This window comes from Octopus bimaculoides, chromosome 11 (assembly GCF_046866305.1).
Source record: "Octopus bimaculoides isolate indiv1 chromosome 11, ASM4686630v1, whole genome shotgun sequence".
Taxonomy (NCBI): Eukaryota; Metazoa; Mollusca; class Cephalopoda; order Octopoda; family Octopodidae; genus Octopus; species Octopus bimaculoides.
The window spans coordinates 35,906,399-35,932,074 of record NC_142938.1 but is presented as its reverse complement, the minus strand read 5'-3'; the positions used below and the strand labels follow the sequence as shown (position 1 = coordinate 35,932,074).

At 37.1% G+C, this 25,676-nt stretch overlaps 1 protein-coding gene across 1 annotated transcript in view; it reads left to right on the top strand.

Moving 5' to 3' along the window:
* The first annotated feature begins 11,075 nt into the window (after window positions 1-11,075).
* LOC106872991 (uncharacterized) overlaps window positions 11,076-25,676 on the top strand; it is a 97,904-nt gene continuing 83,303 nt past the window's right edge. Inside the window, exon 1 of the mRNA XM_052971695.2 lies at window positions 11,076-11,243. Coding sequence (XP_052827655.1) covers window positions 11,216-11,243 — 28 coding nt within the window. The 5' untranslated portion in view covers window positions 11,076-11,215. The remainder of the gene's footprint in view (window positions 11,244-25,676) is intronic.

The window sequence follows — 25,676 nt, the reverse complement described above, 5'->3', positions numbered from 1 at the left end:
TCGTTCCTCATACATCCTATAACCTCTTCAGCAACTCTCCATCCCTCATGTCTCATGTCCTGTTTATTCCATTCTCAACTGAAAAATTTTTCTATTGCAAGAATGTAAATCACTCCAATTGTTTAGGGTAAGATGAAAAACAGTTTTGTTACTACAAAGTAATCGTTACAAAATTGTCAAAGGGCTAACCAGTTGGATATGAAGCAAACAGGTAGTGCTATGTGTAGATGTAGAAAAATGTTAAAGCTTTCCTGAATAACATTAGGAATGTAAATGAATTGAATTGGTTTCAACTGTGATTAGAGTCACAGCTTCAGAGAGTAAACTTCTGGCACTAGAGTACTATCCAAACATAAATCTTCTGTAAATTAAAAGCAAGTGTTTTATAGATGGAATCTCTTCCTAATTCTAACCCAACAGCTCTAAATTAGTGTTGGTTCCTAATATACGAGGTCTGATCAATAAGTATCTAGACTGTTGCCACAGTAACAAAGCTAAAGCACGTAGAGTAAAGTTGATGGGCAAACATTGACTTTAAACACTGCTGTACATGCGCACTAAGTCTTAATATTCTAGCTCACTTCTGCTGTTTACGGCAGTGTTTGGAAGGAAGGTGTGTAGCGTGTAATCATCACATTGACCATGACAAAGTTATCATTGCGATACCTGCTCAGAGGCCTATGCAAAGTTGCAGAAAGTGTATGGAGAGGAGTGTATGAGCTGCACACAAGTGTATGAGTAGTTAAGATGCTTCCAAGATGGCCAAAAAAATGTCAATATTGACAAATGTTCTGGGTAACCTGCAACCAGCAGAACTGAGAAAAACATCACAGATGTGCATGCCGCTGTGAAGGGAAATAGGTTTATTTCTTGTAAATATTCATCTTTGGAAACCTGTCTTGAGAGATGCTTTATTATTGACCTGTCTAACTAACCCATGCAAATAAAATAGGCTTTAAAACAATTTTACAATAGGTTTTAAAACCACTAACAGTAACAATACAAATACACAGAACAGGATTATACTAAAGCAGTCAGTAAACTATTTGAAAACAATAATTATGTTCCTTGACAACTACATTGGTGGAATTAGTTGTAATTATCTTCAATCTAAATTAACTACAAATGTACAGTTATCAAGAAAGATTTTATCCCCATTTAATATCCTGGTCACTATTAATAGTTCAAAATTTAAGTGACTAACCAGGAACTGTATTTGATACAACCTAATTAAAACTGGTAAATTATATAAAACCATTTCCAAGAATAATTAAGTAATCATTCCTCCTTTCCATAAGTAAATATATACTATTCTTGTGAAGGCACATGGTTCAGTGGTTAGCACAGTGGGCTCACAATCATGAGGTAGTGCATTCAGTTCCTGGACTGGTCAGTGTGTTGTGTTCTTGAGCAAGATACTTTATTTCATGTTGCTCCAGTTCACTCTGCTGTAGAAATGAGTTGCGATATCACTATTTCCAAGATTTCCATAAACAACCTTGCCTGGACTTGTGCCTCAGAGAGGAACTTTCTAGGTGCAATCCCATGCGAAGGAGGTCCTTCAATATAGTATTCTTGTATTTGTTAATATTTCTAACTTAACTCCTAATCATATTGTCAGTCTTCAATGAATTTCATAAACAAATGTCACTTTAGTCAGTACTTTAGTCAGTAAGAAGGGAACTAATGTACCTGGCCTTCTAAAAACTGTTCTAGATTAAAATATAGAGATATTATGGGGGAGGTTAGCATAGCTGAAGTGTTGTAGCTTAAAGGTTAGATGCAAAACATACAAGAAGTTAGTATAGTCAACCACCACAGCTTGGGAACAAGCACTATGCTTTCACTAATTGTTTTAGATGTCTATGTAGTTACAAGCAGACATAAACACTCTCTGGACTCTCCCACCCTTTGACTAAGTGGAACATCCAAAATATGACAGCTGGAGAAAGTGAGACTGAACTAGCCTCTGGACAGAACATACTACCTGATCCAGGAATTGAACTTATGATGTTATGATCATAAGCTGAATGCCCTCACCATTAAGCCACATGCTCTCACAGAGAAGGAATACAATTCTGGAAAAGACACAATAGGAGTGGCAAAGAGGATGTGTAGGTTTAAGTTTAGAGGTAATATACAGTGAGCAACTAGAAAATGTCATTTCTTTCCTTCCTTCTTTCTTTTTCACAACTTCTTAAGGTGGAAAAGAAAAGAAAAGAGAGAGAGAGAGGGGGGGGGGGTCTGTGGGGATTACAACTGAATGAAGGGAGTCCACAGCTGTTGAATGTTGATGACTGAAAACAAACTAACCAGATACAATGTTTCATTTTTAAGGGTGGGGTACAGTATGCAAGATTGTTGCAGTGAGAACTGTTCAAGGTGTGTTAAGAATTAATGAAAGGTACACTTTATGTAGAGTTAGCAGCTATTCAAGGTTGAAGATTTTTCTTGTTCTGAAAAGAAACTAGAGATGTATAATACATGAAAGATTTCTATGGGAAGTTGTCCAAAATTGAAGGCCTAGCATTTGAACTGGCTAGTGTAGACTTAACCATCCCAAATTGACATTGTTCAAAGTAGTTTATGCTCAATTATTATTACTGGCTCAAGAATTACCAAAACAGCAACTTTATTTTACAAAACGCTCTGATTGCAAGATAAATTATGGTCTTTTGGAGTTAATCAAAAGATCAGAATTGTTTCCATAAAGGAGCCTTACCATTCCTATTAACTTGATGGTTATCTTTTATCTTTTACTTTTTACTTGTTTCAGTCATTCAAGACTGCCTTGAAGAATTTTTAGTCAAATGAATTGATTCCCAGTACTTTTTTTAAAGCCTGATACTTATTCTATCAGTCTCTTTTGCTGAACTACTAAGTTATGGGGATGTAAACACACCAGCACCAGTTGTCAAGTGGTGGTGGGAGACAAACACAGACACAAAGATACATACACACACAAATATATATATATATATATATATATATATATATAGATACACAAGACGGATGCAGCTCGGAATTTTGTCAGTGAACAAGTTGCGGTCTGAAAGCGCGGAAAATATTTTGGCAAATTAAATTAAAATGTTGAAGTGAATCTAACGGTTTTGTGTGTTTCTTAAATAGCATATAAACACCTTCTACGCTGCAATTGTTTCGTTCCAGCACACGATCTCAGATCAGGTCATTTGCTATGCAAGTACATCTCTGTAATGATTAAAAACACCATCATCATCATCATCGTCGTCGTTTAACGTCTGCTTTCCATGCTGGCATGGGTTGGACGGTTTGACTGGGGACTGGTGAGCCAGATGGCTGCACCAGGCTCCAATCTGATATGGCAGAGTTTCTATAGCTGGATGCCCTTCCTAACGCCAGCCACTCAGAGAGTGTAGTGGGTGCTTTTATGTGCCACCAGCACAAGGGCCAGTCAGGCAGTACTGGCATAGGCCACGGGTTATGGTCTCACTTGGCTTGCCGGGTCTTCTCAAGCACAGCATATTTCCAAAGGTCTCGGTCACTAGAGAGCTGTGCAAGCCATGTACAGAGATGCTGTCAGTAAGGTAAAGGTTGGAAATGAGTACAGTAATGAATTCCGGGTAGAGGTAGGGGTCCACCAAGGTTCCGTCCTCAGCCCCCTCCTATTTATCATAGTCCTCCAGGCGATCACAGAGGAATTCAAGACAGGTTGCCCCTGGGAGCTCCTCTATGCTGATGACCTTGCACTAATTGCGCAGTCACTATCAGAACTAGAGGAGAAGTTTAAGGTGTGGAAGCAAGGACTAGAATCGAAGGGCCTTAGAGTCAACCTAGCAAAAACCAAAATCCTAATAAGTAGGAAGGTAGATAAAACACAAACCCCTTCAGGTAGATGGCCCTGCTCAGTATGCAGTAAAGGAGTAGGTAGTAACTCTATAAGATGTACCCGGTGCAAGCTATGGACACATAAGAGGTGCAGCAATATCAAAGGAAAGTTAACTAGGAAGTTAGTTTTTGTATGTAGTAGATGTTCAGGAGCTATAAACACTGTAAATGTGCAGAAAACAACTTTTTCCACATTCCAGGGAGAAAAACTAGAGGTAGTTGATAGCTTCCGCTATCTCGGTGACCAAGTTAGTAGTGGGGGTGGGTGCGCTGAAAGTGTAACTGCTAGAATAAGAATAGCCTGGGCCAAGTTTAGAGAGCTCTTACCCCTGCTGGCGACAAAGGGACTCTCACTCAGGGTAAAAGGCAGACTGTATGACGCATGTGTACGAACAGCCATGCTACATGGCAGTGAAACATGGGCTGTGACTGCTGAGGACATGCATAAGCTCGCAAGGAATGAAGCCAGTATGCTCCGCTGGATGTGTAATGTAAATGTGCATACCCATCAGAGTGTAAGTATCTTGAGAGAAAAGCTGAACATAAGAAGCGTCAGTAGTGGTGTGCAAGAGAGATGATTGCGCTGGTTTGGACATGTGGTGAGAATGAATGAGGATAGCTGCGTGAAAAAGTGCCACTCCCTAACAGTTGACGGAACCCGTGGAAGAGGTAGGCCCAGGAAGACCTGGGCTGAGGTGGTGAGGCAAGACCTTCGAACATTGGGCCTCACCGAGGCGATGACTACTGACCGAGACCTTTGGAAATGTGCTGTGCGTGAGAAGACCCGGCAAGCCAAGTGAGATCGTTGCCAGTGCCCCTGGACTGGCTCTTGTGCAGGTGGCACATAAGATGTACCATCCTGAGTGTGACCATTGCCAGTACCGCCTGACTGGCCTTGTAGGGTTTTCGAGCGAGATCGTTGCCAGTGCCCCTGGACTGGCTCTTGTGCGGGTGGCACATAAAAGACACCATTTCGAACGTGGCCGTTTTCGTGCGGCTGACACGTAAAAGCACCTACTACACTCTCTGAGTGGTTGGCGTTAGGAAGGGCATCCAGCTGTAGAAACTCTGCCAAATTAGATTGGAGCTTGGTGTAGCCATCCGGTTGCACCAGTCCTCAGTCAAATCGTCCAACCCATGCTAGCATGGAAAGCGGACGTTAAACGATGATGATGATGATGATGATACACACATGTACACACATACTCATATGCACACTCACGTGCACACACACACACACACACACACACACACACACACATGCACACACATACACATGCACACATACAACAGGCTTCTATGTACAATATCCACTCACAAGACTTTGGTTGGCTCGAGGCTATAGTAGAAGACACTTGCCAAACGTCCCACACAGTGGAACTGAACCTGGAACCATGTGACTGGGACAGGTGGTGGTGTGGTAAAAATGTAGAACTCTTTACAGTATTTGGTTTTGATTCTTTGAGTTGTGAGTTTGTCTCTGTTAGACCCCATTTTACTTTTTGTTGTGGGGTAAATAAAATAAATGCCAGTGAAATAGCTGGCTTGTTTCATTTACCATCTCCTGTACAGTTTTAGTCTTGCACTAATTAAAGAAGAGATTATCATTAAACTTGGAATCCACTGTAGAGTGGTTGGGTAGCAATACTAGAAACACCTTTAAATCACACTGGGCTGTTTACAGAAAAGTCAAACTTTCTTCTATTCAATTGGAAAATAATATTTTAATGTTTAGCAAAAATACAAATAGCTTATAAAAAGTTCACCATCTGAGTGGCTAATTCCTTGAATAAGACTATGCTTTTCCCATCAAGAGTGCTGTGCTGCAAATCCCCTTCAACTGAATTTCAGTTAATTCTTCAACACCTTCCGACTGTAAATTACAATTACCTTCTGAGTGTAATACACACTTTAATATGCTTGCTTTGTTATTGTAAAATGCAACATAGCATTTCCTTCATTGTTCAGTCTGTCCTTGAATGCCTAATGACCTCAGCCAGAATGGACATACATGGAGTGTAATAGCTGCTATTTTCTACATTTCAGTGTTAATGAGCTATTGATGCTGCTGCTATATTTTGTATATTTTCTTGGATGCAGATATAATTTAGAAGCTAAGAAGCTTGCTTTGCAAGCATAATCTCATTGTATGGAACCTTGTCTCTGTTTAATCATGCCTCGTAAGTAAAACTGAGTAGATAGAGACTATGTGGAAGCCTGTTGGATGGAAAATATGAAGAAGCCTGTTGGATAGACTGTAGCAGTAACAGGCCCAGCTTTGTCACATATTGTGTTACACTGATTTGGTGTGACATCATTTAAGCCTTCACATGTCTGTGGAATACTCAGCCATATACATCTTAATTCAATAAATAGGTAGTTCAATTGATCAAGCAATTAAATGCTCAGCTTTAAAACCAAAGAAGGATATCCTTCATATGGCCATTGGTGTGGTGCTAGTGAAGTTAGGTTGTAATGGTGTCAAAGTGTAGCTAATTCTTTTTATAGCTTTGTTTTAGTTACCATCATGGTTTGGACTGGTGTACACCATGTATTTACTGTTGAAATATTGATTAAGAATGGTGAATTTAGGTTTTCTCACCACACCCTGTATGTAAGACAATGAGCATAAAAGAAGACAACACAAAAGAGACAAGTTTTAACAAATACTGTATTAGTCTAATGCTTAAAAAAGAAGAGAAAGAGTCTTAACATTTCAGATGTTAGTTCTTTATCAGAAAAAGATAAAAGAATGAGAAATGATGGAAGGATAAATAAAAAGATTGGAAAAAAAAATGATTTAGGAGCCAGGTGGGAATGCAGTTCTATGGAGAAGGATTAGGAAGAGAAGAGAAACCAGAATAGGGGGAGGTGTGTGTGTGTGGGTGTATGTGTTTTTTTAGGGGGGTGTATGTTGGTGTGTGCAGGGGTGCAAGTATGGGAGTGTAAAGGCATAGGATAGAGGGATGTGGGAGGATGGTGTGTAAGTGTAATTTTTTTGAGAGAGGAAGATGTGGAGGAGATGGTGATGTGGCAGGTGTGAGTGTCAGATGAAAGGGAAAGTAAAAGCAATGTGGTATTTAAGAAAAGACACTGATGAAAAACTATAAATAATGAAAAGATATACAAAAAGTAGTTAAGTTATAACACTGGGGAAAAAGTCTTGAGATTATATGACAAGTACGATGTCTGGAGAAAGTAATAAAAGAAGGATAAAAAATGGATGAGAAGAACGGTAGGGATGGGGGGGGGGGCAGAGACAGAAAAACAAAAGGAAAATAATTTGCCCTTAAACACTGAAGAAAGGACAATTTTTAAATTTAATTTTCTTTTGTTTTTTGCTTTTGTCTGATTTGAGTAAGAAGATAGTGTTATTAAGATGCTGATATGAATATTGAAGCAGAACAGACCATGTAGTTTCCTGATTTACTCAATTATCAAGTGTCTCATGGTAAACTTACAACAGATTGAAAAAAACATACTCAGTTTTCAGTATGTGGCCTATGAATCCTTTCCAAATTGTAGCATCTATTGAGAATTGTTATTATAGTTACAACAGACAACTAGCTTATAACAAACATTCACAGCACCATCACTTTTTGAACCTTCAATGTCAGCTGTTCTTGCTATTACAGAATCCACAAAGCATTGGATTGTTCAACTTCTAACAAAAAACTTGAGCTAGAATTAGACTGTCCAACTCAGAAACACAGTTGGATCCAAAATGGCTTTAAAAGCCAGGTGTTGTCCAGCAACACCTGCAAATTCACCATTTTGGGAAGTAGTAGCTGTTCCCTGGTAGAAATTGGCTTATTATTTTATATATCTTGTTCAATATGTAGTACAAAGGATTGTTTAGATTGATCTTGCTGCAACAGCAAACTATGTTCTTGGTTAGATCCATAGGAAAATTCACCACCTCTGTATCTGGAAATAGTGGCTATATCTGAGTTATAGAATAAAATAGTTATCATTAAATAATCATTAGAAATGGCTCATTCACATGCAATATAATTAAGTGGGCTTATTCACAAATAACAGAATGAAAATTACTCATTCCCACAATGTAGATAGCTCATTCAGAATGAAAATCATTCATACACACATGCTAAAAGCAGATGGCTCATAATTGAATGATGTTGGTTCATTCACACATAACTGCTTGGAGATGGCTTTTTTAAATATGATATAATGGAGACAAATTATTCACAGAAATCAAATAGAAATGAGTTATTCACAGATAACAGAATATAAATACATCATTTACCATTACACATAATAGATTGAAGATGACTTAATAGCAAATAGTTGAATGGATATGGCTCATACACACAAACCAGAATGAATAGAGCTCATTTATAGAAAATGGAAAATATATTGTTCATTAGAGAATGGAAATAGCACATTCTCATGTAACAGAATAGAAATATGTCTTTCGCATGTATCAGAATGGAAATGAACCATTCACACATAACAGAATGGATAAGATTTTTCCACATATAAGAGACCAGATGTAGACTGGAGATGACTCCTTCACTCATAACAGAATGGAGATGGATCACTCATACATAACAAAATTTAAATTGCTCAGAATGGAGATGGCCCATTCACAGAAAATGGAGATGGCCCATTCACACAAAAGAAAATTAAGATAGCTCGTTCATGTACATCTGAATGAAGATGGTTCATTCACATACATTTGGATCATTTACACATAAGAGAATTGAGATAATTCATTCACACATGGCAAAATGGGAATGAATCATGGACACATAACATAAATGGAGATGGCTCGTTCTCACATAATGGAATGGAAATGAATCATTCACACATGAACAATGGAGATAGCTCATTCAAATATAACAGAATGGGGATGACTCATTCACATGTAGCAAGACTTGAAACTGAGTTATCAAATTACAAAGGTTAAGTCATACACAGCACAACCTTGTTCTTATAAGAGGTCAATTTTTTTTTTTTTTTTTTTTTACACAACAGAACAGAGATATTCACATTCACACATAACAAAATGGGAATAACTTATTCACACATAACAGAATTGAGGTAACTTATTCACATATACAATAACGGATTTGCTCATTCACATATAACACAATGGACACGTTTGGTGTAAGTAATTCACACATAACAGAGATGGATCATTCACACATAACAGAATGACAGTGGCTTATTCACTCATAACAGAATGAAAATGTTTCATCCACACATAACAGAATTGTCAGAGTACTTTCATACATAAGAAAGTGGAGGTTAGTCATTCAACTACAGCTGGTTCATTTGCACAAAATGTATGGAGATGGTGCATTCACACACAGAATGAAAGAGATGCTGCATTAACATTAAAAAAAAAGATAGAGTGTCGTTTAAACTTAAGAATATGGAGGTCAATCATTCACACAAAAGAGAATGGACATGGGTCATTCACATTTAACAGAATGGTGATGTTCATATACAACCAAATGGAAATGTGTCAGTCACACATATCAAAAAGGAAATTGCTCATGTGCATATTTGAGAATGGAGATGAGTCCTTCAAATAAAATAGAATGGAGATGAGTCCTTCTCACATATCAGAATGGAGATAGTTCATTCACATATAAAGCAGTTATGATGAATCATTGATATATAACAGAATGACAGTGACTCATTCATGCACAACAGGATGAGCCTCTGCTCCAGGGTGAGGATGGATAATGCTCATTCACACATAAGAGAATAGAAATAAATTGTTCTTCAATCAAGAGCACAGTTACTATTCTCAAACTCTACTCATTTTAGTATTTTCCAGTAATTTCACAAACATCTGTCCTTTTACCAGTATGGTAAATCTTATTTGTAGAACATAGTAAAAAATCACAAAAGCTGCTATGTTTATCTATCATCAATTTTTGATTAATTATTCTATAACTTATCCTTGTATGCTTCAATTACTCCCCATACCAACTTCTCTACTAAATGTGTAACTCTAAGCTTCTATATCTAATGTGTAATCTACCAAACTGAAATTAAACTTATGTCCATAGCTAGTAAAGTACCTTTCTATCTCACTACTTGCACACAGTACATAAACATTCATCTACATTCTAACATCTCATCAAACCTACTTCCATTGTACCAATAGTAGTGAAATACAAAAACAAAAACAAACAGCAACTTTCCAGATGGTATTCAGTTGAATACTGGCTCAAATTTTGCTCATTGACAGAGATTCATCCAAAAACAATCTACAGTATACCGTTACCCTTATCCCTCTCTGATTCTTCTACCTCTTACTATTTCTGCTGCTCCCTTGAACTAACAAGTCTCTACCTTCTTCACTGTTGTCCACCCATTTCTCTCTCCTCTAAATTTCCCAACTGTTTCTCATCTCTGTTCTCATCCTGCTTTCAACAATTTTTCCACTCATTCTTCCACAGAGCCAGAGTTATTTGGAATCCCTTTCCACTTTAATTTTTCTTCCAAAATTTACCTAGAGAAAGTGAACATCAGCTGAATCAGTCACATCAGTATGTAATGTAGAGCCTACATAGGCCCAAAGAGCTACTCTTTTCCTTTTAATTAATTTTTTTTTAATTGTCAGATATTTTGAAGGTTGTCAAGTTTAGTAGGTCATAGATTACAGATCAATTTAAGCCAGTATTAACATCCATCATTATTTTAGCACTGTTAATCCTTAAAAACTTGGCTTTTAGATTTGCTTATGTCAAAATTCTAATACCAATATTTTTGTATTTTTTCCATTCATGTGAAGAAGCTATTGCAGAAAATGTATCTAGTTTGAATAACTTTGGGAAAAAATAAGTGTAATAATAGTTAAAACTGATGACAAAAGAGGAGGTGGGGGAGGAAAAGAAAGGGGAAGAGAAGGTGGAGGAGGAGAGATGCATTGGGTGATCTACAAGGGAGATGGTCAGAACATTGTAGTAAAGGAAGCTTATTAAATAATTTTAAACATCCATTAGTAGTTTGTAAAAGCTGGTTTGCTGTGAGTGCTCTTCTGTTGAGAGTAATTGTGATGATAATGATATTGAAAAGCAAAAAAAAACAAAAACAACAACAAAAAAAAACAAAAAAAAAACAAAAAAAAAACAACAACCCAAATCTAATGGTACCAATGTGACTAATTGTTATAAAAATACACACAAAAGAAACAAAATGGATTCATTGGTTAATATGAAAATTACTAAATAGGATAATGTATCTGTGTATATGTATGTCAATCTGTGTGTGTGTGTGTGTGTGTGTGTGTATTAAAATATATCAGGTTTTGACAGCAGTTTCAATATAGACAAGTTTGCAAAGGCACAATAAATAATAAGTGGTTAAAATGGACAGCATCGAGTATATCTTAATTGGTGAGTAAACACTTGTATTTTAATCTTAATTTTCATTTTAAGGGAAATACTAGTAAACTTATTGATAACAATAATATTTTATTAAATACTTTATTATTATTATTATTATTATTATTATGAAATATTATTCACAAACATTAGTAATGTAGTGAAGACTGAATCAGTAAAGTGCTGTCTGTAAGTCATTTTGGGTCTCTGCTACAGATGATTTTGTTTTTCATTACAATTTTTCAATAAAAACCAGTAATACTGTGGAAGATCCTTTCATCTGAACCTCCTTCCATTCTAATAATTCAACTCATGTAATATATCTCCATCATCTAGTCTGACCAGTTTGCAAAAACTCTATATCATTCTTCCTCATACTAAATTTTATGAAAAGGTGGTACCTGACAGAATAACCAGGACTATGGGCTGCACAATGATTTTGAAAGTCATTTGTGGATATTTTTCTTCTTCGATTATTTACAAATATCCATCAGAAGTTCTTGAAAGCTAAAACAACCTGGTCTTCTTTCTTATTAACATAAAGCAGAAGCCATTATTAAATATCATATTGCCAGTCATCACAGCCTCACCTCTGAGCTATATCCTCCTGATATCCATCCCTCATTTTTATCATTGATCACTTCTCCATACTCATTCACCCACTATATATATCTCTGGTCACATCCAACTCATTTCTATCTATTGTTTACTCCCCTTACAAAAACACACACACACACACACACTCTATCTCTCTCTCTCTCTCTCTCTCTCTCTCTCTCTCTTTCGACCTTTACTTACTCTTTCTGATCCTCCTGTCAACATAGCTCTCTTCTGTTCACCATCTTGGACATGTTACCTTGCGGCTACATTTTGGCTCCTCATCAGCATCTCTCTCTTTCTAGTATCATGCCAATTACCTCCATCCATCCATATGTAAGATGGTGTTGCTCTGATTATCCTGCACACCTAACTCACTGATTTTTGCAACATCCTCTGACTCTCTCACATTAGCCATTGACATTACTTTTTCTTTTACCTTTGAATTAATCCTTTCAATAATTCTGTGTTTGTTAGTTTCTCCACTAACACCCTGTCACAATAATAAACTTTTTCCTTCCTTCATATCGTAACTTCTAAACATCTCACCCAAAGTCAGTACTGTCTCTATTGCTTTATCTCTCAGTCATGGGGGTTCTTTAATCGTGTAAGGTTATAAACTGACCTCACTAGTGCTGGTGCCATGAAAAATACATGCAGTATAGTTTGTAAGGTGGTTGGCCTTAGGAAGGAAATTCATTGAAATCATATGAAAACTGATACATGAGAATGAGACATGGCCCTACAACATACTGGATCCTGTTGAATTGTCCAACCTATGGCCGCATGGAAAGCAGACATAAAATGATGACTGTATATATCAATTTTTAGTTGCTATCCACATGTCTCTTTGATAAGTAAACAGCTCTTTCACACAGTTGCACTCTCTGTTTAAGAACAAAGCCCAACATGTTAGATATTCTACTCCTTGTGGCACCTGAATATACTAGCTATTCCACAAACTTCCCTTGCACACACTTGCATGTATGAGTGTGAGTGTGTGTGTGTGTGTGTGTGTGTGTGTGTGTGTAGGATATTGTTCTCTTCACTTTTGAAAACTTGGTTCATCGTCATCGTCGTTGTCGTTGTTGTCGTCATTGCCATCGTCGTTGTTGTCGTCATCGTCATCATCATTCATTCAGTGTACATTTTCCATGCTGGCGTGAGTTAGATGGTTTGACTGGAACTGGTAAGCCAGAGAGCTGTACCGGGCTCCAGTTTGGTTTGGCATGGTTTTTATGGCTGGATGCCCTTCCTAATGTCAACCACTCCAAGAGTGTATTGGGTGCCTTTTATGTTTCATCAGCATAGGTGCCTTTTATGTGTCACCAGCACAGGTGCCTTTTACATGTTATTGGCACTAGCTATGACTACAATTTCACTTGTCTTGACATATCTTCTCATGCATTGTTAATGCTGTTGTTCTGTTGTTTAGAAGATTCTGTGTGGATGATATTATATAACACTCAAAGTCTGCTTGCACTCATCTGAAGCTTTTTTCAACCATTTTCCTTCTGAGATAGCATCAGTGAATTTTATTCTTCTCGTGGAAGCATCAAGTTGATGTCAGAATCTTGCAGATTTCAATGTCTTTGGAACAAATTTCTTCCATGGATCAGTCATGTAACCCAAAATAATGGTATTAGTACCAGTGCTGAAAATGCACTGTAAGAGCTGTAGGTTTCCTGTTAGTTCTACATAGATGTTCACTTTTCCCCCAATTTTTGATGAAACATTTACATAATTGTGCAGGTCAGTATAGTGTATTATTTTATGAAGGAGTCCAGATTGCTATATTTTTTTAGACTCATACAATATCCTCTAGTCACTGTACTTTTCTTTACAGCTCCTTATTAAAATATATTTGCAGTTATACGTAGGTATTTATATCATTTATGTGGAAAAGAGTAGATATAGAGAGAAGCTATTGAGAATTTGGGGTTTCAGAAACAGTTTTTGTATCCATCTGCTAAATATGAATATTTCTTTTGGCCAAATTTCATCCCTGTATCAGCAGTAAATTTTGTGATGAAATCCAGCTGTTTCTGAACAGTGTAAATATTTTGAGTATATACCTTTAGATTGCCCACAAAGAAATATAGATTACATTAGTGTCTCTTGTTGTATACCTAACATGTAACTTTTAGGAATTTTAGTAAAAGAAATGACTGAATTTTTGTGCTGAAAGAAACAGAAACATAGATAGAATGAATGAATGAATGAATGAATGAATGAATGAATGATTGAATGATTGAATGTATGTATGTATGTATGTATGTATGTATGAATGCACTTTGTGCATGTATGCATATACAGTTGTATGTATGCATGTTTTTCTTTGGAATCTATTTAAAATTTGTTTTCCTATGCAAAATTGAAGTCAGTCATTAATAAAGTAGCAAGACTCTTTTTTTTAGGCCAAAATAGGCTTTTGGAGTTTATGGTTACCTGAATTCATTAACGTATGCATATGTGTGTTGTGTGTCTGACACATTAGAACATAAGTGTATGTGTTTCATTACTGTTTATGTGCAAATGTGCATATGTACTCCATATGTACATGTGATTGTGTGCATATGTTTACCCAGGAATTTCAACTGGAAAATCCCTGAAATGTTTTACAATTTTTACTGTGTCTCTAATCATCTCTATGTGGAGAAGGCAAACCAGTTTGTTCTTTTCTTTTATGGCGATCCTAAGCATCTCTAGTTTTCTATGCATATCTGTTTGTTATGTAGCCCAGTGCACCTATGATCGTCCTTGGGGTAGCAACTGTTATTTCCTATTTGCTTACCCCTAGAAAGTATGAAAGATGGCTATTTCCTTCAAACTTTGCTTTTGTTACATTTATTTAAACCTCAAAAAATCTCACTCAACACATAGCTACAATGCTCCCCCACTACTCCTGTTCATGATCAGAGATGCACATATTGTCAGGGGCATGCTCAAGTGGCTAAGGTCAAGCAACTGGCAAGTAAATCTGCAGTATTGAACAGAATATTTGCTTTAATGATATTTTTACTTAGCAACTCAGTGCTGAATCTGTAATGGAAAATAGGTCAGCTTCAAAGCATTGATGTGCAGGTCGCAAAAGCAAAGTTTGACGGGAATAGTAGTCACCCCTTTCTAGAAAGCAAGTAGGAAATAACACTTACAGACCAAAGACAAAAAAAAAAATTTTGTTACGCAGTGTAATAGGTACAAATGAAAATTTATAACTTGAATGTAAGAGCTGTAGGTTTCATGTTAGTTCTCCATAGATGTTCACTTTCCCCCCCAATTTTTGATGAAACATTTACATAATTGTGCAGGTCAGTATCTTGTGGGTTTTACATCAGTGGCTCAGGCCTCATCAAGTATCCAATCAAGTAGTTCAAAAGTTGATATGAATTCTGATACTGCAAGCACATTGTAGGCCACTGTTTTAAAGCATGCAGGGAGTTCTGAGGTTAATTTTTTCTTATCTAGCTGTTACACTGTGATGCATCTACACTGTTACACTGTGATGCATTTATTATAACAGGTACCATCATAAGAAAAATTTTTCATCAATCCTTAGGTAGCTGTAACATTCCTCATCATATGTAGGAGCAACAGTGTCATAAACAGAGGTACTGCTAATCTGGTTTACAGTTTTTCCACATTTCACAACCATGTAGGAACATTTATCCTAAACAAACTCTAACCCTATAGGTTTTGAGAGTATTGTAACCAAGTCAAGGCTCACTTTTATATTGTGCATATCCCTTCAAGTTATTTACAAAGAAGCAATGTGTAATCTTGGTACTTCTGTCTCTCTGTGAGCCTATGAGATATCCTTTAGATTTCCTCAACATAAATAACAAGGAGTTTCCTGAAAGTATTAACAACACCAGAGAGAGACAGTATCCTCTGCAATGCTGTAATTTATCAGTGATAACACAATCACTCCTAGTATTTAACTTCAAAATGTTAGCGCAAAATGAAATCAGGTCAGCTATGGTTTTGATTAGGTTTTCTGGAACTTTAGCAAGTTAAAGGGCTTTTATCATGCACAAATGTGGGACAGAACCAAATGATTTCTTATAGTGCAACCACATTGAAACAAGGTTCCTCCAATGCTGCTGTACCTCAGACATTTCAGGTTTGTTGATCAATAATTGCTTGGTATATCCCCAAACTCCCTTCTTACCAGCAACTTGTTCTACTGTGATAATATCATTTTCCCAATGGGCTTGAAGGAATAGGTTTTAATAGGCTATGTATATATTAGACATTAAATTCTGGCATGTAACTGGTCAGTTGTTCTTTGCCATTACAATTAGTAATGTACCAGTATCCAATAATGAAATCTCTCTCTATCATAACCTTTTTGTATTACCATTTCAAGGATGCCACTACCAATGCTGTATATCTTGGGTGTAACGCAGGCACACTAACTTCTTTAGATTTCTTCCATCCACAAAGCATTCCAATTAAATTCCTTCTCTTCATTGTTGATTTTTACTCAGAAGGAATATCTTCTCATGAAGGAGCTTCTATGACATTTATTGCTTGTCCCTTCATGATTCTATACACTGCTGCCAGGTTTTGGTTAAATCTTCTCATTAGTTTACTTTCAGTTACTCTCCTCTGATGTTGGAGTTTCTCACTGAGTGATCAGTTTGTAATCAATGGTTCTCTTTTCACTTTTGCTGAATATTATTTCTATAGTCTTCTTCACTTTTTGATGGTGAGCCATACAATGAGTTGCTTTTTTGGATGAAATAATTATTGTCACATGGCCAAGAATCTTTTGTAAATCAGCAATCTTTCTCTCTGTATTCAAAACTCACAATGACACATTTTCCATCAATTCTGTTTTGTTTACTTCTTGATTAACTTCTATATACTGCTTTACAGTGGTTAACATGGCATATAAACAAGCATTAATTTGTCAGAATGAAGGTTCATTAAAGTGTTGTAAATGTTCCTCTTAAATTGAAAGCTCTTAATATTGTCTTTTTCTTCAAGAGAATATTTTAAAGCGAAAGTTTTTTTTTTTAACTATTTTATTAAGGGTATATCCCATCAGTATGTATTCCTGATTATGCAACACTGACTAAGGTTTGCCTGGTAGCTATTATAGAAGTAACAGCTGTCTTAGCTTGTAATGCAGACTGGCTGACAGGCAGTGATGGTATCTGTTAGAGTAAAATTAATGTGTGTGTGTGCGCGTGTGTGTTTGTGTACGTGCATGCATGTGTACATGTGTACGTTCGTGTGTGTGAGGACTGGCTTTAAAGAAAGCAAAGGACTTGTCAAAAATTTGTTGGATGAAAAGAAAGTGGCTCTTGAAAGTTGCTTTCATGTTCCATGTTGGGAAGTGAATGAGATAAGCTAGAGAAAGATTTGAAAGAGTGTAAAGCTAAGGTCCAGTGAGAGTTGTGGGTAGTAAAGGATGCATGGTAGGGAAATAAAAGCCCACAAAATTCAGATATCTGCTGACATAAGTGATTCAAAATCTCTGTACCATCAGCTGTGTGTAATCTATGCCCCACTCATCCATCCTCTGACTTTGCACCTCTATGAGCAAAAGCTGCTAATATGTTGGTGCACAAGCAAAATGAAATCTAGGTCCAGTGGTGACAGCATTTTAGCGATGGCTTGAACCATGAAGCTGTAGTAAATCCTTCTGTAATTGAAGGGTTTGCACAAGTGCCTAAATTCTATCAGCATGATGATCCACCCACTAGTGATGAAATAATGGTAGCTGTAAAACTGATGAATACCTGCAAAGCCCCTGAGAATGATGGCATTGCTGCTGAATTGGTTCAGAAAGGTGGTGATGAGATACTGGGGTTTTTATCCACCATATTTCATACAGTGTGGATTAGAGGCAAAACCCCATATGAGTGGAAAGATGCCACTCTTTGTATAAGAAAGGACCCAAAGTCATATATATCTACAGTGGGATCTCCCTGTTGTCAGTTGTTAGCAAAACTTTTGCAAAGATACTTCTCAGTTGATTGCTGGACCATGTTGCTCCAGGCATACTTACTGAGGCATAATGTGGATTTCAGCCTAATCAAAGTACAACTGACATGCTCTTTACAGCCCTATATATTCAAGAGAAGTGCAGAGAACAACAACTTGATCTGTACCAGGGTTTCATCATCTTACCAAGACTTTGACACTGTATATAGACCAACTCTTTGGGGTGTCATTCTCAAGCTAGAATGTCTGGAAAAGTTCACAGGGTTCCTTTGATTCCTTTATAACAATATGGAAGCATGGGTTTGTGTCAGTGGTGAACTACTAGAACCTATATCAGTTGAATCCAATACTATACAAGGTGATCTGGCTCCAGCATTGTTCACCATCTTCTTTGCTATTACCTTGCAAACCTTTGTGCATAGTGATGCTGGTATATATCTACATCTGTTACCATACAATAGGAAAGCTTTTCAACGTTTGTAGTTTTACTGTAGTAACAAAATCTCTCATGGTTCTCATTCATGATCTCCTTTATGCTCATGATTGCAATCTGTAACCCACATTGCGGAAGACCGGCAGCTCCTGATGGATTGCTTTCTATACATGTGTGGTGAATTTGGAATTATAATTAGTCTTTAAGAAGATTGGTTATGCTACAGCCAGTACTAGGCAAACAATATATCCCACCATTGATATATATCAAGGGCAAAAAGTTAGAAGTTATGGATACTTATCTATCTTGGTAGCACACTATCTACCTTCTTTCTCAAATATCTACAGTCTTCTTTACACCACACATAGTAATCCATGGGATTACAATCAAGGAATTAGGAGGCCAAAAATTGGGAATGGTGGAGTTGTAGAAATTCTCTGACAATCCCTTCTGACTCTTTCCAGAGGTATGGCAAGGAACTGAATCCTGCTGCCACACATGTGAACTTCAAGCAGCAATTCTCTCCAGCCAGGGTTTGACCACAATCTCCAGTAGCTTCACATAACCATGTGAATTGAACCTACTGCTTTATTCAAAAATGTGAGGCAGCATGAAGTCACCATCACTGGAGACACACCCAAAGATCATTACAGTTTAGGGGAACTTGGTTTTCATAACACTGGGTCATCCCATCAACTTGTTATAAAAGCAGGTAGTAATTTTACCTCGTACTTATTCTTAGTGCAAATTTTGAAGAGTGCAGTTTGATTTTAACAATTATTTTTCAAAGCTATAATAGAAGTAACAAAGGAGCATATTCAGAATATTTTGCTTTATGAGTTCAATAAAGGCAGCAATGCAACAGAAAGTGTGAGGAATATTAATGCAGTATATGGGGATCTGACAATAAGCGTAAGCCAATGTCAGTGGTGATTCCTGAAATTCCGAGCCAGAAACTACAGCCTAGAAGACAAGTCTCACCCTGGAAGATCTATAAAGCTCGACGAGGACATTCTGCAAACCCTGGTGGAACAAAATACCATCATAACTGTTGAGGAACTAGCTAGGATTTGGTTATTCAACCTTTCGACACCTGTGTGCCATTGAAAAAGTCAGAAAATTGAGTCAATGGGTTCCTCACAAACTTTCTGAGTCTAATCATGTACAGAGAGTGAATGTGTGCTCTTCTTTGATGTCACATCTCATGAATGAACCTTTTTTGGACTGAATAGTGACTGGTGATAAGAAATGGGTTCTGTATAAAAATGTCAAGTGCCAAAGACAGTGGGTAGGGAAAGGAGAAACACCAGTGCCCCAGGCTAAAGAAGGTCTTCCCCCACATTATCTCTTTGGTGGGATATGAATGGTTTAGTCCACTTTGAACCTTTAAACCCAAACCAAACAATGACAGAGAAGATCTATTGTGAGCAGCTTGAGTGGCTTAAGTCAGCACTAGAAGAAAATCAACCATCTTTTGTTTCAAGACAGAAGGTGTTCTTCCATCAGGATAATACTTGGCCACATACAGTGAGGATGACATTTCAAAGGCTGGAGCAGTTTGAATGGGGAAACGATGCCCCACTCACCATATTTGCTGGACATTACCCCATATGATTATCATTTATTCCGCAGTCTTCAAAATCATTTGGACGGAAAAAATATGAACAGTAGTGGAGGAGTATTTTTCATCACGACAAGGAAGAGGGGCTTTGCAAGTCTACCAGATAGATGGAAGAGCATTGTAGAAAATGAAGGACAGTATATTTTAGATTAAAAAAAGAACTTTGTTTATCCTAATTTTGAAAAATAAAAGAAGTATGAAAATCTGCATTATTCATGGGATGACCCAATACATGGGACTTGTCCATGTCATGTCTTATAGCTGTTACAGTGTTCACAGATCATTGAGCAGCAGTCACAATGTCAACATTTTGATACCTGGCACGAATCATCATGATACAGGTAACTCTTTTCCAATATTCAGATGGCTTCCAGTCCTCCATGTCAGCTAATTTTTTTCTCAACAACAACTTTAATTTTTCAGCTCACCAATGTGTAATATATATATCTATATGTACATATGTGTGTGCATGTATATATATTTATGTATGTGTATATGGAGGTGTAGATATATGTGTATGTTTGTGTATGTATGTGTGTATATGTTTGTACATATATATATGGTTGTCCCTTGTTGCTCTTCTGATGGTCGTCCCTTGTCATGATGAAAGAGCTTGTGTGTGCCAATGATTCTGAGAGCAATACTGTCTGGAGTCTTAGACTCCTGGTAAGCCCACCCATGGTATTAGCTGTCAGAAGTGAAAGTAGAAAAATCTGACAAGGAACGTTACTGCTGGTTTGAGTTGATTCTTTGGCTACGGACAGCTAATACCATGACTGGCCGGAGCGAGCTATCTGTCTGTCTGTCTCTCTCTCTATCTCTATCTATCTATCTATCACTCGAAAGTTATTGGAACAAATTTGACACCTATATCCATGTGTTTGAAAACACACAGAGTATAAGGGTACTACTAAAGCAGAGTGGTCCCGAACGCGCAGTCGCGCGTCCGCGCTAGCTAGTCGTGAGTGGTCGATCCTATTATTTTTAAACTTCAAACTTCATTTGTTTTCTATTTTGATAAATTCTCTCTGTTGAAAATTATATTTTTATATTTTAAATAATTTGCAATTTCAGAAAATATATTTTTATATTAAATTTGCGTTTTCTAATTTGATAAATTCTACGGACACAAACAGAGGTGAACAAGTGATAGATAGATAGATAGATAGATAGATAGATAGATAGATAGATAGAGAGAGATAGTGAGATAGACAGACAGACAGAGAGATAGATAGCTCCGGCTAGTCAGTAGCCAAAGAATCAACTCAAACCAGCAGTAACGTTCCTTGTCAGTTCTACTTTCAATTCTGACAGCTAATACCATGACAGTGCCCTATTCTTTTTCTTTACGCAATATTTTCACGAGACTTTTCTCTTATATTTTCTGTAAGGAAATGGAATACATATGATTCGAATTTCATCAAAATTGCACATGAGGGTTCTTTCCCTCTTTACACACCCTAAAAAAATTCTAATCATGAGACATGTATCCCATACTATTGATGTTTATGCGCATATACCCATGCTAGCATGGAAAGCGGACGTTAAACGATGATGATGATGATGATGATTCCAAAATTTCAGTCTTCTGGACCCTGTAAAAAGGATTTTGCTCTTGAAAAATGGAGCTCTTGGAGCTGAAAAATGTGGGAGTTAAGGCCTATTGGGGGTGGGGTGTTAATGTCAACCAGAGAAGTTGAATTGTTGGGAATGTTTTTAACTTGGGTCTAATATGTATTGTTTGAATTTCTTGGAAATAGGAGATATATGTATGTTCACTGGGTTTGTAAAAGAGAGTAAAGCTACAGGAAAGCAAAAGACGAATGATCATGATAATCAGTCGGCTACCCTAGCGTAGTCGTTACTACTCCCCAATGTAGGATTCCTCACCATACAGGTGACAGGCACAGTTGTAAGATGCATTACGGATGTATAGCAATGGGAAGGGCATGACCCTATTAAAATGACAACGTGTGACGTTTGGAGTAAAGGGAAATTAAAGTGTCACCACTGGAGTTTGCAAATGACCACTATACCGATAGGTAACTGGGCAGAAAATATTTACAATCAATAAATGTCTTAGAACAACCAGTCACTCATCTGGGAAGGCCTTGAAATCAATGTTACCAACTGGAGACTATGTGTGACTCAGTGATAATAAAAAGACTCAAAGTAGGTCTGCAAGAAAATAAATTTACTCAACACTTTACAAGTGAATCAGTGGAGGCAAAGATGCGTCTCACTTACTTGACAATTTATGTACCACATTCCAGAAATCACAATGTAAGTATATCTGAAAGGATAGTCTTACACTGTTGTACCGTTGAATTACAAATAATGCTCATCTGTTATGTTTGGGTGACCCTATAGGTTTCAATACTACAACTGTATTCGTCTTTGCTTAGGAAAAATGACTAAATTGTGGATGTGAAGTCACCATATTATGTTGCTGTAGGCGCGAACTATGCAAGAAGTTAAAAAAAATTTTCTGACAAAAACACGACCTGGACCCTAAGAAAGGCATGTGTAAAATTTGAATGAAATTGGTTGTGTAGTTCTGGAGTTTTAGGGATTCACACACACACACACACACACACACACAGACAGACAAATATTCTCATTTTTATATATATACTAGCAGAAATACCCGGCTTTGCCCGGGTTAAAGAAAATAATGAAATCTAAAAACGCTGTCTAGACTACGCAACCCTCAACTGTTAGTAGCTACGATACCATATTTCTACATTAATAACTCTCCAATCCATGCCAGCATGGAACATAGACATTAAGTGGAATGCCAGTTTCTCATCTAGGAGGGCCTTGAAATCAATGTTACCAACTGGGGACTATGTGTGTCGTAGTGATAATAAAAAGACCCAAGGAGGTCTGCAACGAAATAATTTTACTCAACACTTTGCAAGTGAATCAGTGGAGGCAAAGATGTGACTCATTTACTTGACAATTTATGCACCACATTTGCAGAAATCACAATGAAAGTATATCTGAAAGGGTAGTCTTACACTGTTGTACCGTTGAATTACAAATAATGCTCATCTGTTATGTTCGGGTTAAAATTTCATCAACATCAAAAATATATGAATTTTCATGGGAGTTATGGCCGTTATACATAGAATATAATTTCCAAATTTCATAAAGATCCGTTCAGTACTTTTGACGTAGTTTTGGATAAGAAAACAAATGACTAATGTGTGTGTTTGTGTGCATGTGTTTGTGTGTGATGGGTGTATATATGTATAGATATCTGTATGCATGTATATATATATGTATATATGTGTACATATTACATGTACATCTATCTATATATATATATATATATACACATCTACACATGTGTATACATATACATGTATGCATATAGATCTATATCTATATATATATATATATATATCTATGCATATACGTGTACATATACATCTATATGTAAACATATACATCTCTCTCTCTCTCTCTCTTTCTCTCTCTTTCTCTGAAAGTATCTGTCATTACAGTATCGAAATGTGATTGTTTCAGTTAGTGGAATAGTTTCATTTTTAAAGTGAAAGTATTTGACATGAGTGTTTTTGTTTCACTTTTGACACGTAAAACTTAAATAGTGGAGGAGATATTATATTGCTGTGGGCTCGAACTCTGCAAGAAGTTAAAATTTTTTTTGACTAAAACACAACTGGAACCCTAAGTAAGGCATCTGTAAAATTTGAATGAAATTGGTTGCGTAGTTCTCGAGTTTTAGGGATTCACACAGACAGACACACATTCTCATTTCTATATATATAGATATAGATTACTTCCATCTTTACTAATTTAACCTCAAACTTCGTTTAAATTGTATTTTAAACGAAAAAATCGTTACAATTAGTTTTTGCATATAATATTTCTGTTAGTTTATATAATAATAAACTTAAAGTTAATTATGGAACGTTTATAATTTTGATATTTTTAATAGTATTTTTGTATCTTAATATAATAAGTATTTCATATATTTATTGTGCTTTTACTTATTAATTTTTCTATATGTGACCATGGATTTTCATCGATGAGTTCTTTTCTCTAAAACTATATCTTAATATATAAAGCTGAAGTTGTGTATCTGTGTGAAACCTTTTTATAAGTTTATAGAAATCCACATTCTTAGGGTCCAGGTTGTGTTTTTGTCAAAAAATATTTTTAACTTCTTGCATAGTTCGCGCCTACAGCAACATAATATGGTGACTTCACATCCACAATTTAGTCATTTTTCCTAAGCAAAGATGAATACAGTTGTACTATTGGAAGCTATAGGGTCACCCGAACATAACAGATGAGCATTATTTCTAATTCAACGGTACAACAGTGTAAGACTACCCTTTCAGATATACTTTCATTGTGATTTCTGCAATGTGGTGCATAAATTGTCAAGTAAATGAGAAGCATCTTTGCCTCCACTGATTCAGTTGCAAAGTGTTGAGTAAATTTATTTTCTTGCAGACCTACTTTGAGTCTTTTTATTATCACTAGGGATAGAAGAATGGTTAGTGAGAGCTGTGAAAGCCATGTACAGGGACACTGTCAGTGCGGTGAGGGTTGGCAATGAGTACAGTGAAGAATTCCGGGTGGAGGTAGGGGTCCACCAAGGTTCAGGCTTCAGCCTCCCTATTTATCATAGTCCTCCAGGCAATAACAGAGGAATTCAAGACAGGATGCCCCTGGGAGCTCCTCTATGCTGACGACCTTGCTCTAATTGCTGAGTCACTATCAGAACTAGAGGAGAAGTTTCAGGTGTGGAAGCAAGGATTAGAATCGAAGGGCCTTAGAGTCAACCTAGCTAAAGCCAAAGTCCTAATAGGTAGGAAGGCAGACAAACCACAAATCCCTTCAGGTAGATGACCCAGCTCGATCTGTAGAAAAAGCGTAGGTAGAAACTCTATAAGATGTACCCAGTGTAAGCTATGGACACATAAGAGGTGCAGCAATATCAAAGGAAGGCTAACTGGGAAGATAGTTTTTGTATGTGGCAGATGCTCAGGAGCTATAAACACTGAAAATGTGCAGAGAACAACTTCCACCACATTCCAGGGAGAAAAACTAGAAGTAGTTGATAGCTTCCGTTACCTAGGTAACCAAGTCAGTAGCGGGGGAGGGTGTGCTGAAAGTGTAGCTGCTAGAATAAGAATAGCCTGGGCAAAGTTCAGAGAGCACTTAGCTCTGCTGGTGACAAACGGCCTCTCGCTCTGAGTAAAAGGTAGATTGTATGATGCATATGTACAAACAGCCATGCTACATGGCAGTGAAACATGGGCTGTGACTGCTGAGGACATGCATAAGCTCGCAAGGAATGAAGCCAGTATGCTCCACTGGATGTGTAATGTCAGTGCGCATACTCAACAGAGTGTAAGTACCTTGAGAGTAAAGTTGGACCTAAGAAGCATCAGTTGTGGTGTGCAAGAGAGACGACTGCGCTGGTATGGTCATGTGGCGAAAATTGATGAAGATAGCTGTGTGAAAAAGTGTCACACCCTAGCAGTTGAAGGAACCTGTGGAAGAGGTAGACCCAGGAAGACCTGAGATGAGGTGGTGAAGCATGACCTTCGATCATTAGGCCTCACCGAGGTGATGACTTTTGACCGAGACCTTTGGAAATATGCAGTGCATGAGAAAACCTGGCAAGCCAAGTGAGACCATAACCCGTGGCCTATACCAGGGGTGTAACCAGCCCACTTATGCGTACCTTTCCTTCATTGGACACTAAACTCTGCTTGCAAAGACCTGTTGAGGCAAGTGAAATCAAAATTGAATCAAATTCGATGAATGGCACCCGTGCCAGTGGAGCGCTAATAGCACC